The 11758-nt window shown below is 47.6% G+C and overlaps 1 protein-coding gene across 3 annotated transcripts; it reads right to left on the bottom strand.

Moving 5' to 3' along the window:
- Nucleotides 1–547: 547 nt before the first annotated feature.
- On the bottom strand, nt 548–11279 carry COX6B1 (cytochrome c oxidase subunit 6B1). 3 transcript variants are annotated; one of them, XM_082273743.1, is made up of 4 exons: nt 11132–11279; nt 4938–5051; nt 3061–3161; nt 548–776 (listed from the first exon to the last, which is right to left on the bottom strand). In XM_082273743.1, exons 2-4 carry the CDS (start codon nt 5041–5043, stop codon nt 723–725), a joined length of 261 nt encoding a protein of 86 aa, XP_082129869.1. In that variant the 5' UTR covers nt 5044–5051; nt 11132–11279; the 3' UTR covers nt 548–722. The 3 variants fall into 3 exon arrangements, with proteins under 3 accessions (XP_082129869.1, XP_082129868.1, XP_082129870.1); XM_082273742.1 differs by having other exon boundaries at nt 11126–11274; XM_082273744.1 differs by having other exon boundaries at nt 4938–5048; nt 11132–11271.
- Nucleotides 11280–11758: the final 479 nt, after the last annotated feature.

Raw genomic sequence — 11758 nt, 5'->3', positions numbered from 1 at the left:
CCATTACGCGCTAAAAAAAAAAAAAAAAAAAAAACACAAAAATGACAAAAATCTTTCCCTTGGTTAGTAAACGCAATAACTTTTGCGCAAACCAATCAAAATACGCTTTTTGCGATTTTTTTTACCAAACATATGGTAAAAAAAAATTGGCCTAAAATGTTAAAAAAATTTAGATTTTTACATTTTTTTTGGGGAAATGCATATAAAAAAATGTGAAAAATAGTTATTTTTGCAAAATTGACGCTTTTTTTGTTTATAGCGCATGATAAAAAAAAAAAATAAATAAATAAAAGGGTCGCACAGGTGATCAAATACCACCAAAAGAAAGCTGTTTGTGGGAAAAAAAGGATGCCAAATTCGTTTGGGTACAGCGTTGCATGATTGCGCAATTGTCCGTTAAAGTCACGCAGTGCCGAATCGCAAAAAATAGGCCCTGATCAGGAAGGGGGTAAAATCTTCCGGGGCTTAAGTGGTTAAAGACTTACTATTACCAGTGGGAAGAAAAAAAAAAAAAAAAAACACATACACACTATGACAACACAGAAGCCAATCTGAATTGTTTTCATGTTTTATTGACATAGAAATAAAAGTTACTGGATGCTCCTCCATTGAATTACAACAGAAGCAAAATTTATGTGGACAAAACCAGCTGAAACATCAGGTCCGGTGTGAATACCATTCAAGATTACAGGAATCAACTTCACAAGTCCAACTTAGACCCTTCAGATTTTTGCTGGAAATGTGCCCGCTTCTCTTTGATCATCCCATCTCTCCACCTGCAACAAAATACACCGCAAAAGATTAGGAAACAGACACTGCTTTACAGGACCAGGAAATGCATGAATGTTAAAAGGATAAGTTCACCTTTTGGGAAAAAAAATTACAAATGCACAAATTTTTGCAGGAAAAAAAAAATGTGCATTTATTAGTTTTTGCCCTAAGGAGCCTGGAAGGCATTGACACCCGTGATCAATGGCTCAGTGGTGCAATGTCACTCCAGCAAACAAGACCTGCATACAGACTGTTTTTCATGCTGCATGGCTACTAAAATGAACTACAAGGCCGCTCATCAGCGACCTCACATTCCACTCAGAATTACAAGTAGTCAGCCACCACAAAGGCTGACGGAAGTTGAAGTTCGTGCATTCACAGGAAACTGAATAAATAATGCAGCCGAGTGGGCGGAGCCCTGCACAGCCACAATTTTCAAATAGGGAGTAGAAACCCTGCTCTCTGCCACAGGGATTTTTGGAGGGGAGGCTGCAGCTACTGGATAAAGTTACATCCTAAATATGGGTGGAACATAAGTTCCAAAAAGGGGACTTCTTAAAGCTTTTAATAAGGCTTACCTCTAGGTACTGTAAATATCTCCTAAACTTGCACCGTTTAGGAGATATTTACTTTTAATGCAGCCGATGACCTCATCGGAGCATGCGCTCTGAAGGAACGGCCACCCGTGCTGTTCCTTCAGAGCCCTGTGCCGTGAACGGTGGCTCCCGCGCGAGTGATGTAATCGCGTCTCCGGCCAATCAGATGGCCGGAGGACGCGAACCAGGGCGGCCGAACAGGTCGGCCTTCCTGTCGCTGAGTGGGCTTCGTTCTAAAGAATCTCATAATGAGCTAGTATGAGTACACGTATCAGTTTATTGTTACAAAGGAGGTAATGCTCTCCCTCCGGTGTGCGTGGCGATATGCAACATGTGTATCGCAATCAATGTTTTCATGCGTAGGCACCTCGACGCGTGAGTTTACGTTTGTATATAGGGGTACCCCAAATAAAAAAATTTGGAGAGTGGGGGTTTTATGTGCTCGGGTGCATGTCTCCCCTGTGCTCCACTGAATGTTTTGCAATCTAGATCGCATTGCAAAACCATTTCCCGGCTAAGCGAATCAGGGACACCGAGAGCTTGACCCAGAAACGACAGACAGCGCTTTCTGGGTCACAACAAGGGAAGGAGAGCAGATGCCGAGTACCAGGGGTGTGTGCGAGCAATCGGGCGGCAGTGGAGCCGCCCGAATGCTCTCACTTGACAGGCAGGAGTCTGCCTGTCAGTTTCACACATAATCCCAGTGAATGTATCGCATAAAGTCACCAGCTACAAAAACTAACTGCTGACTTACCACCTAGGGATCTAGCACTAGTCACCTGGGCCAAATCTTCACTGGTCTTTAGGTCCCTGGCGCCACCTTCTTGCTTGTGGTAAGCTGGCTATGACTTCAGCCCTCCACCATGCATGCAGAAGTCATGCAGCACTTGCTAAATGGACCTGCAATGTGTCCCAGGAGGTTGCGGGCAGGAAGAAGGGGATAGATACTTCTACTCTTCTGAGGTAGTTGACATTCCCCACCCAAGGGCCATGCATGACTGCACAGGGATGCACAGGTGTCCCATGCATTCCTGTGGAGGCAGTTGCATTCAATTTCACTCACACAGCTGTCAAATTGTGAGCAGCGTGTCTGTGCAGCTGCTGCGTCCCTATTGACATGAATGGGACTGCCTGCATGGGGATGCACGAACCACTATTGAATCCCTGAGAGGGTAAACACAGATCTTGCATGGGCATATGTTAAAGTTATCCCTTTGTGTACAAGGCCTGGGCCTGCTTCATTGATCCAAAGCTAAAGTCTCGTACACACGCAACGACTGTTGGCCGTAAATTTTCGGCCAACGTCCGATTGGCCGATTGTCGGCTTGTTAGTATAATTCCGACAACCGACTGCGACTTTTCGGCCAAACAAAATCTGGTGTGCAGGCTATAAAATTTTTGTTGGCCGTCAACAGAACGGCCGATTTTCCGTCAGTCAGTACAGATTTCGGCAGACAAAAATCAGATGAGCAAGACTGGGCATGCTCAGAGAAGAAAAAACACAGGGAAAGTAAACCAGCACATGACATCACTTCTGAAGTTGGTTGTTGTTGGCCGAGAAAATTTGTGTGCAGTCTAGACCACATTTCAACCAACACAACAACATTGGACAAAAGTCGACTGATCGGTCGGCCGATAATCGTTGCGTGTGTACGAGGCTTAAAAGTAGCCAGGAGAAAATCCAGGGACTTACCCAGGAGTTGGGGCACATGGACTTGTATACTTTTGAATACCACTGACATGGGTAGGGATCCTGTCCTTTGGAAGTCAAAGACTTCTCACATCGATGGAAATCTACAAAGAAAAAGGATCAAATTCAATATACAGATAAAAATTGCAGGTCCTCTTACTTGCAATGCAAAGATGAGCAAAAACAGCAAATGCAATACAATAGCATAAAAGAGCAACCAGACAGCAAACAGACCTGTATTGTGACCAATAACATTCCTGATTGGTTGCTGGTGTTACAGTGCTTTAGTGCAGGTCTCATTCATGCAGTGGAGCCATATGCACTAACTCCTCCCATGTGTCTGCGCTTTCACCCACTGCGTATGCGCAGACACACCATGTACCCTGCCAGTAAACTGGAAGAGATCTCATGCTGTGTCTGCCCATGTGCGAGATACTGCAAGATGCCTCCTGGGTTGAGTGAAGTAGAAAACCAAGGAGGCGGTTTGCAGGACTGTGTGCATGCGCAGGAAAGGAAAGTGTGATCAGTGCAGTCTTCAGCCAGCTTGGAGAAAGAAGAAGCAGTGGGGCATCATGCCATCCTAGGCAAAGATGCTGCGTTTCTCTAATAATGCACACAGTATAGGGAGACCCAAATCTAGTCCCTGAATAAAAGGGTGACTCCATAGGATGCTGCAAGAGTAAGGAGCCACCCTGAAACTGGAAACCCAGTTCAAAGATCACGGCACCAGCTTAACCTGGAAAATATTAAAAGATAAAAGGAAGCTGCATACTCAGTAAGTAATAAAATCAGCTGCTGAAAGTGCTTATAAATCTGAAGGGTTTAACCACTTAAGCCCCGGAAGATTTTACCCCCTTCCTGACCAGGGGGTATTTTGCGATTCGGCACTGCGTGAATTTAACGGACAATTGCGCAGTCGTGCGACGCTGTACCTAAACGAATTAGACGCCCTTTATTTCCCACAGAGCTTTCTTTTGGTGGTATTTGATCACCTGTGCGATTTTTTGATCATGCGCGATAAACAAAAAAAATAGCGTAAATTTTGCAAAAACAACAATATTATTCACATTTTTTTTTTATATGAAATTCCTCCCCAAAAAAAAAAAAAAATGTACAGATCAATTTTTTTTAACATTTTCGGTCAATTTGTTTTATGCTACACATGTTGGTAAAAATCGCAAAAAGCGTATTTTGATTGGTTTGCGCAAAAGTTATCGCGTTTACTAACAAAGGGAAAGATTTGTCATTTTTTTTTTTTTAACGCGTAATGGCGGCGATCTGCGATTTTTTTTGCGGTACTGCGACATTGGGGCGGACAGATCGAACCCTTGACTGACATTTTTGACACTTTTGGGGTTACCAGAGACATTACTACAGTAATCAGTGCTATACATATGCACTGTATGTAAAATGACACTGGCAGTGAAGGGGTTAACTTTTTTTGAGAGGGAGGGGTTATGTGTGTCCCTAGGGGCGTGATTCTAACTGTGATTGGCTGTGGCTTGAGGTGTAGGAACAGTGATCAACGGTCCTACATAGTAGAACCGTATGATCACTGTTCATACACAGGGGAGAATGACAGGCGGCTTGTTTACATCAGCCGCCTGACTTTCTTCCTCTCCACTCGACGATCGCGAGTGACCAGCGGACATCGGGTCCGCCGGTCACACGCGCGGGGGAGTCCGTGACCGCGCCTCCGGCGGCGCGCGCGCTCCCTAGACCCTCACAGGCTAGTGACGTAGTACTACGTCGCTTTGCCTGTGAGGGGCTGACCGCCGCGGTAAATAGTCGTGCGGCGGTCGGCAAGTGGTTAATATCACTTTAATTTTAAGACCCAGAACACAGTCGCCAATTCTTATCAAGTAGGAGAAGAAAATTACCCAGGTAGTTCTGGAAACAATGTTTTGTCTGGTTCTGATTAGGAAAACGGGCATCAAATGGTGCGGTCTTGTAGTTGTCAATCTTTGTACGAATGTTGTCTGCCATTTTGCCTGCTGAAACAGAGTAACAAATAATTAGACATCTGAAATCGAAAAGATTACTAACAGATCACTGTATACAAAAGCAGTATTAAACCCAAAACCAAACACGTCAAATTGCAGCTTACCAATCATTGGACGTGGTGGCTGCATTCGTTTTCTTTGCTTCCCCCCCCCCCCCCCCCATTTTCACTGTCCAGTTACACACCTCCTGTATTAGAGCCCCCACATCCTGTATTCGAGCCCCCACATTCGGGATGAAGGAGCATAGGGGGGGCACCCATGGACAGCAGCATTGCCAGTTTTGGGGGGAGGAGAAGTGTGTTAGATGTACTAGCAGAGTTACATACAATAACTCACAAACTAAACTCTAGCTCAGCTATGGCCAAACTATGGCCCTCCAGCTGTTCAGGAACTACAATTCCCATCATGCCTAGTTATGCCTGTAAATGTCAGATATTTACAATTTCTCATGGCAAATGTAGTTCCTGAACAGCTGGATGGCCATAGTTTGGACACCTCTGCGTCTAGCTAATACTTTCTAATCAATTACAGCAAACTGTTTTTTTATCCTTTTCGGATAAAGATTTTGCATAAAAAAAAAAAAAACCTGATGATTATAAGCACCCCTGGCAGTGGTAAATGGTTTGTCTCATCCCTGTAAAATGATACACTCTGCTGGAGAGCGTGTACCTCTGAAAAACAAGAGACTTACTTGTTGGATAACCCAAAAAAAAAAAAAAAAACACATGCCGGGATGTTACAACAAGCAAGTGTTGGAGATTGCCAATAACTCCTCTACCTTACATTCCCTAAAGTGCTTGTAAACCTCAGACATGAAATATGAACAAAGCATATCCCTCTATAGTGTGTACGTGTCTCAATCCAGAACACTAAAGCCCCGTACACACGTACCGATTGTCGGCCGTAAATATTCGGCCGCCGACAGATCGGCCGATTGTAGGCTTGTTAGTATGATGCTTCCGACAGCCGACAGCGCATTTTCAGCCGAACAGAATCTGTCGTGCAGACTTTAAAATTTTTGTTGGCCGTCACTAGAACGGCCGATTGTTCGCCAGTCAGTACAGATTTCGGCCGACAAACAGCAGATTAGCAAGACTGGGCATGCTCAGAAAAGAAAAAACACAAGGAAAGTTAACCATCACATGACATCACTTCTGCAGTCGGCTGTTGTTGGCCGACAAAATTCGTGTGCAGTCTTTTGCACTTTTCAACCGACAGGACAGCACCGGACAAAAGACGGCCGAATGTTCGGCCGACAATCGGTGCGTGTGTACGGGGCTTAAGTGTAATTTCTGTCTGCTGCCAGCATGAGTCACTTCTGACAAGTTATTCTGACACCAAGACAAAAAAAGGGGACTGAGGGATCTCCAGCTGATTGCCAGTCTTCGCTCTGTTCCTGTGTGAAGGGGGGTGCATCTCTTCCCCTCCAATCAGCTATGCAGAGTGCACCTTCAGCTCTCCGACCCTCCTTTTTCAGACCGCTCAGACAAGCTTTATAAAATTCTGGACTTTGATCGGATGTAGAGAAGACTTCAGATAAACAGGTACAACTTACATGTATATGATTGATTTCATCTCTGTATCACCTGAGGCCAGTTATGGCACTTTTCCACTGCAAGTACCGGCTCGGCTCCACTCGGCCCTGCTTGGTTTTCCACTGCATGGAACCGCACGGTACGGTGTTGGAACGGTTCGCTTTTCCACTAAAGTAAAGTGGGTGGGATAACAACGATTCTCTGACCAATCAGTGGCTAGTAGTGACAAACAGTCAAGGCTTCATGCAAAGGATTGTGGGATATGGTACCGGTACGGCCCTCTTGGAACCACAATGGAGGTGGTACTGTTTAAGTGAGCCGTACCGTTCGGTTCCATGCAGTGGAAAAGCACCGCCGTACCGTTCCAACACCGTACCACGCGCAAAAGTGTGCCGAACCGTTTGCAGTCGAAAAGCACCACCATTCCAGTACCAAACCGTTCCAACACTGTACCATGCAGTGGAAAAGCGAGCCGAACCGTTCGGTTCCATGTAGTGGAAAAGCGCTGCCGTACCCTTCCAACACCGTACCATGCGCAAAAGTGAGCCGAACCGTTCGGTTCCATGCAGTGGAAAAGTGCCACCGTACCGTACCAAACCGTTCCTACACCGTACCATGCAGTGGAAAAGCAGAAAAGCGAGCAAAACTGTTTGGTTCCACGCAGTGGAAAAGTGCCATTAGTTCACTGGGTATATGGAACGGTTTACAACCACTTTAAGGATAAACTTTTTATATAGCTGGATAGAAGTGTTAAGAGGTTAAAGTCTCTGCCATCGTGGAATTAATTGTGCATTACCAGGGGTGGCAACCTGAAGAGCCTCTGTCAGGTTTTTATTGCGGTGTCTCCATTAGGCAGATTCACTCTCCCCCAACTGTCTGGATCACCAATGTCACTAGGAATGAGGGTTAAATCCAACATTTTTGCCACTTGGAACGGGAGGCAATAAGATCTTTTATTGGGAACAACGGTCTAAGAAGGGGGGGGGGGGGGGGGTTCCCTCACTTGTCAGATATCCTCACTTCCTGGTGAGTCTACAGGACAGGAAGTGAAGAGAAGTCTCCCTAATGAGACACTGCAAACAAATAAAATCCTGACAGTAGTTTTGACCCCCCTCCTACCCTATGAAAAAAAAAAAAAAAAAAAAAAAAGGTTTTAGCTTTAGATCATCTTCCATCTTGATGGACAGCCTTGTTGGCCAATAGAAAATGTGCAAGAAGCTGAAAAAGGACAGGTACACTTTGGCACTTCCAAGTGAAGCTTTGTTTCAGAATGGCCTGGGGTCTGCTGCTAAAAGGCGGCTATTACAAAGCCATCCATAATTTAGCCCCCAGCTACATCACCAGCCAGCCTAGTCTCAAAATACCAACCTAATCACTCTTCATTCCTCTCTAGCTCCCTCATCACCTCCTCCCATGCTCGCCTCCAGGACTTTTCCAGAGCCTCTCCAATCCTATGGAACTCCTTACCTCAATCTGTCTGATTATCTCCTACTCTATTAGCTTTTAGACGATCGCTGAAAACCCTCCTCTTCAGAGAAGCCTATCCTACCAACCCCTAACAACTATACTTCCATTTTCTCCATCAGTTCATCCCCCACAGTTATTGCCTTCCGTTTCACTTGACCCTCCCTTCTAGATTGTAAGCTCTAAGGAGCAGGGCCCTCTAAATCCTCCTGTATTGAATTGTATTGTAACTGTATTGTCTTCCCTCATATCATGTAAAGCACTGCGCAAACTGTTGGCGCTATATAAACCCTGTATAATAATAATAGTATTAGAAGCTGCTCTAGATATGTGCACCTGTAGGCGTTATACCTGCTCTAGTTTTGTTGATATGACAGGTTCCCTTTAATAAGAATTTTTGCCCAAAACAAATAACAGCAGCGCTTATGACATTACCACGTTATCAAATGAAAGCCAACATCTGGTTGTGAAGTTGCCTTAGGACACCACAGATGGTTCCCATTGCAAGTGATCACATTATCCGCAGCAATGAGCAGGTCACCTGAGGTGACAGTCCGCATCGGGTCATGAGCAACATGGAAAACGACTCCAGTGAATTTGTCACTTTTCCTATATAGGGCAAGAGGGATGGGCCATCCTGACAGGAGACAGGCCCCCTTCCCGACAGGAGTAAGGCCCCCATCCCCATTGCAGGCTGTCCCCTCCCCAACAGGAGTAAGGCCCCCTTCCCCATTGGAGACAGCTTTTATCCCCCCAGAAGGGACACATCCCCTCTCCAGGAGACAGGCCACTCAAGACTCCTCCCCCCATCATGAGACAGCCCCCTTCCCCCTATAGCCACAAGACAGCCCCCTATCCCCCCCCCCCCAAAGACAAGCTACTCCTGGAATTCCCCTGCTCATCCCCACCCTTCCTTTCTTGGAGCCAGCCCCCCATCCCCCTAGAAGGACACAGGTTTACCCCTCCCCCTCCCCCTCATAGAATACAGGGTACTCCTCAGACACTTCTCCCATCAATAGACAGACCCTTTCCCCAGATAGGGGACAGGTCCACATCCCCCTTTACTGGCAGAGACCAGCCAAACCACCACTGCGCCTCCCCTCTTCATCCTCCTCCATTGGGTACAGCCCCTTTCCCTCAATAGGAGACAGGTCCCCGACAGCAACAGGCTTCCCCCCAGACTCCTCCCCCATGAAACAGGCCTCTCCCCCCCATAATGAGACAGTCCCCTTCCCTCATATAGCAATAGGCCACTCCCCAGATCCCTGCCCCATAGGACAGCCACATTCCCTCTTACAGCAACAGGCCTCTCCCCAGACTCTACCCCCCACAATAAGACAGCCCTCTTCCCCCATATAAGAATAAGCCACTCCCCAGACTCCTGCCCAATAAGACAGCCCCGTTCCCCCTCATTGCAACAGGCTTTTCCTCAGAGTCTTGCCCTCTGAGACAGCCCCCTTCCCATATAGCAATAGGCCACTCCCCAGACCCCTCCTCCAAAATAACAGCCCCCTTCCCATATAGAAATATGCCACTCCCCAGACTCCTCCTCCAAAATAACAGCCCCCTTACCATATAGCAATAGGCCACTCCCCAGACTCCTCCTCCAAAATAACAGCCCCCTTCCCATATAGCAATATGCCACTCCCCAGACGACTCCTCCAAAATAACAGCCCCCTTCTCCCTATAGCAACAGGCCACTCCCCAGACACCTCCTCCATAACAGCCCCCACCAACCTATAGCAACAGGCCACTCCCCAGACACCTCCTCCATAACAGCCCCCACCAACCTATAGCAACAGGCCACTCCCCAGTCTTCTCCTCCAAAAAGAGACAGCCCACATATAGCAACAGGCCTCTCCCCAATAATGAGACATCCCCCTTCCCCCTATAGCAACAGGCCACTCCCAAGACTCCTCCTCCATAACAGCCCCGACAAACCTATAGCAACAGGCCACTCCCAAGCCTACTCTGTAATAACAGCCCCCATCCCACTATAGCAACAGGCCACTCCCCAGACTCCTCCTCCATAACAGCTTCAACCAACCTATAGCAACAGGCCACTCCCCAGCCTACTCCATAATAACAGCCCCCATCCCACTATAGCAGCAGGCCTCTCCCCCAAAAAGAGACAGCCTACGTATAGCAACAGGCCCCTCCCCAATAATGAGACATCCCCCTTCCCCCTATAGCAAAAGGCCACTCCCAGACTCCTCCCCCCCCCACCAAGGCACAGCCACCTTCCCCCCACAAACAGGCTATTCCTGGGACACTGCCCCCCCCCCCCTTTTATCAGAGCAAGCCCCACTTTCTTACCCCTCATAGAACACAGGCTACTCCCTGGCCTCCTCCCACCCCATCAGAAAAATCCCCCTGCCCCCAATAAGTGACAGGTGACCCCCCCCCCTCCCAAGGTTGTCCCTCCCCCTCAAAGGCAGCAGGCTACATCCCAAACTCCAACACCATAGGAGACAGCCCCCTTCTCACAATAGACCCCCCCCCCCCAAAAAAAAAAGAGACAGCCCCCTCCTACCCATTCTCAGCATCCTAGGAAGGAGCAGAAGGTCACATGCTCTCCCATACCCGGAAGTACCGGCTATTTCCTGACCTCCAACAAACCCTCCACCACCAGGGGGCACTATGAAGAGAACGTCACTTCCTCCTGGATGGAAACCATGACAGCTCCATTATAATTTACACATTTCCTCTAATAAGCAAATCAATTGACTCCTCACTGACCCGGTGGGAGGGGGAAATCGGACGCCCTGCCTTCACTTGCAGCATGCTTGTCCAGGGTGAGTGTCTGGAGAACCAGCATGTGACACAGAAGTCTCCCTCAGTGGGGGGGGGGGGGGTGTTCTGTATAAAATGTCACCTGCCTGGTTGCTATGACAGCACAGCTAGTCAGGAATGGCAGCCCACCATAGACCTCCCTGTATACACACCATTATGTTAGTGACGAATATAAATATATTCGTAACGTATTCCCTCCCTACTATAGGCCTCAGTCCCCGTCCCTTCCTTCTATATTCCCCTCACAGCCCTCCACCTCCCCCGGCCTCTCACCTCAGCCTCACAGTCCGCACACCCCGCTTCAATGTCACTTCTCACAGAGACCGGAAGTGCAGCTAGAGCCCGCCGGAAAAGCGTCACGCTAAGCTAAGGGCACGGTAGAAGGGCACCGCACTTTACGTACGGACGTCCCTTACGTTACCCGTCTTGAACGTCCTCCCTCAGCTTGATCTGCAGTCAGAGCGTGCGCACGCGCGCCCCCGTGGTTTCTGATAGGCTGCGCGTCCGAGCTGGAGGCGGGGTTTGGCGCGGGCGGCGGCTCCTATTGGCCCGGGCGGGCTCTGTTACTAGGGCGAATAGATCAGGCGCCATTTTGTATGTGTGGAAAGTCACATCTTCTCTGAGGGCGAGGAGGGGCCGTGAGGGGAATGTCGGCCTCGGGCACTCCCCTGAGTGATTCCTCCGAGCCTCCTGGCTCCACACTGAAAGCAGGGGAATTATTTCCTGCAACGTTATAGGGGCAGGAGACATTTTTTTTAAGTCTAATAAAGATATTATTAAATGAAGTAAAGAAAAAAAATAAAGAGTTTAAAAAAAATAAAAGTTTTTTAAAAATAAAAATGTTAAAAGACCCCCAAACTCACTCACAAATCACACACAGGGTGCGCCTACGTAAAATAAATGTGC

The sequence above is a fragment of the Pelophylax lessonae genome (genome assembly GCF_965119305.1).
Source record: "Pelophylax lessonae genome assembly, chromosome: 12".
NCBI classification, from domain to species: Eukaryota; Metazoa; Chordata; class Amphibia; order Anura; family Ranidae; genus Pelophylax; species Pelophylax lessonae.
This window is presented reverse-complemented; position numbering and strand designations above follow the sequence as displayed.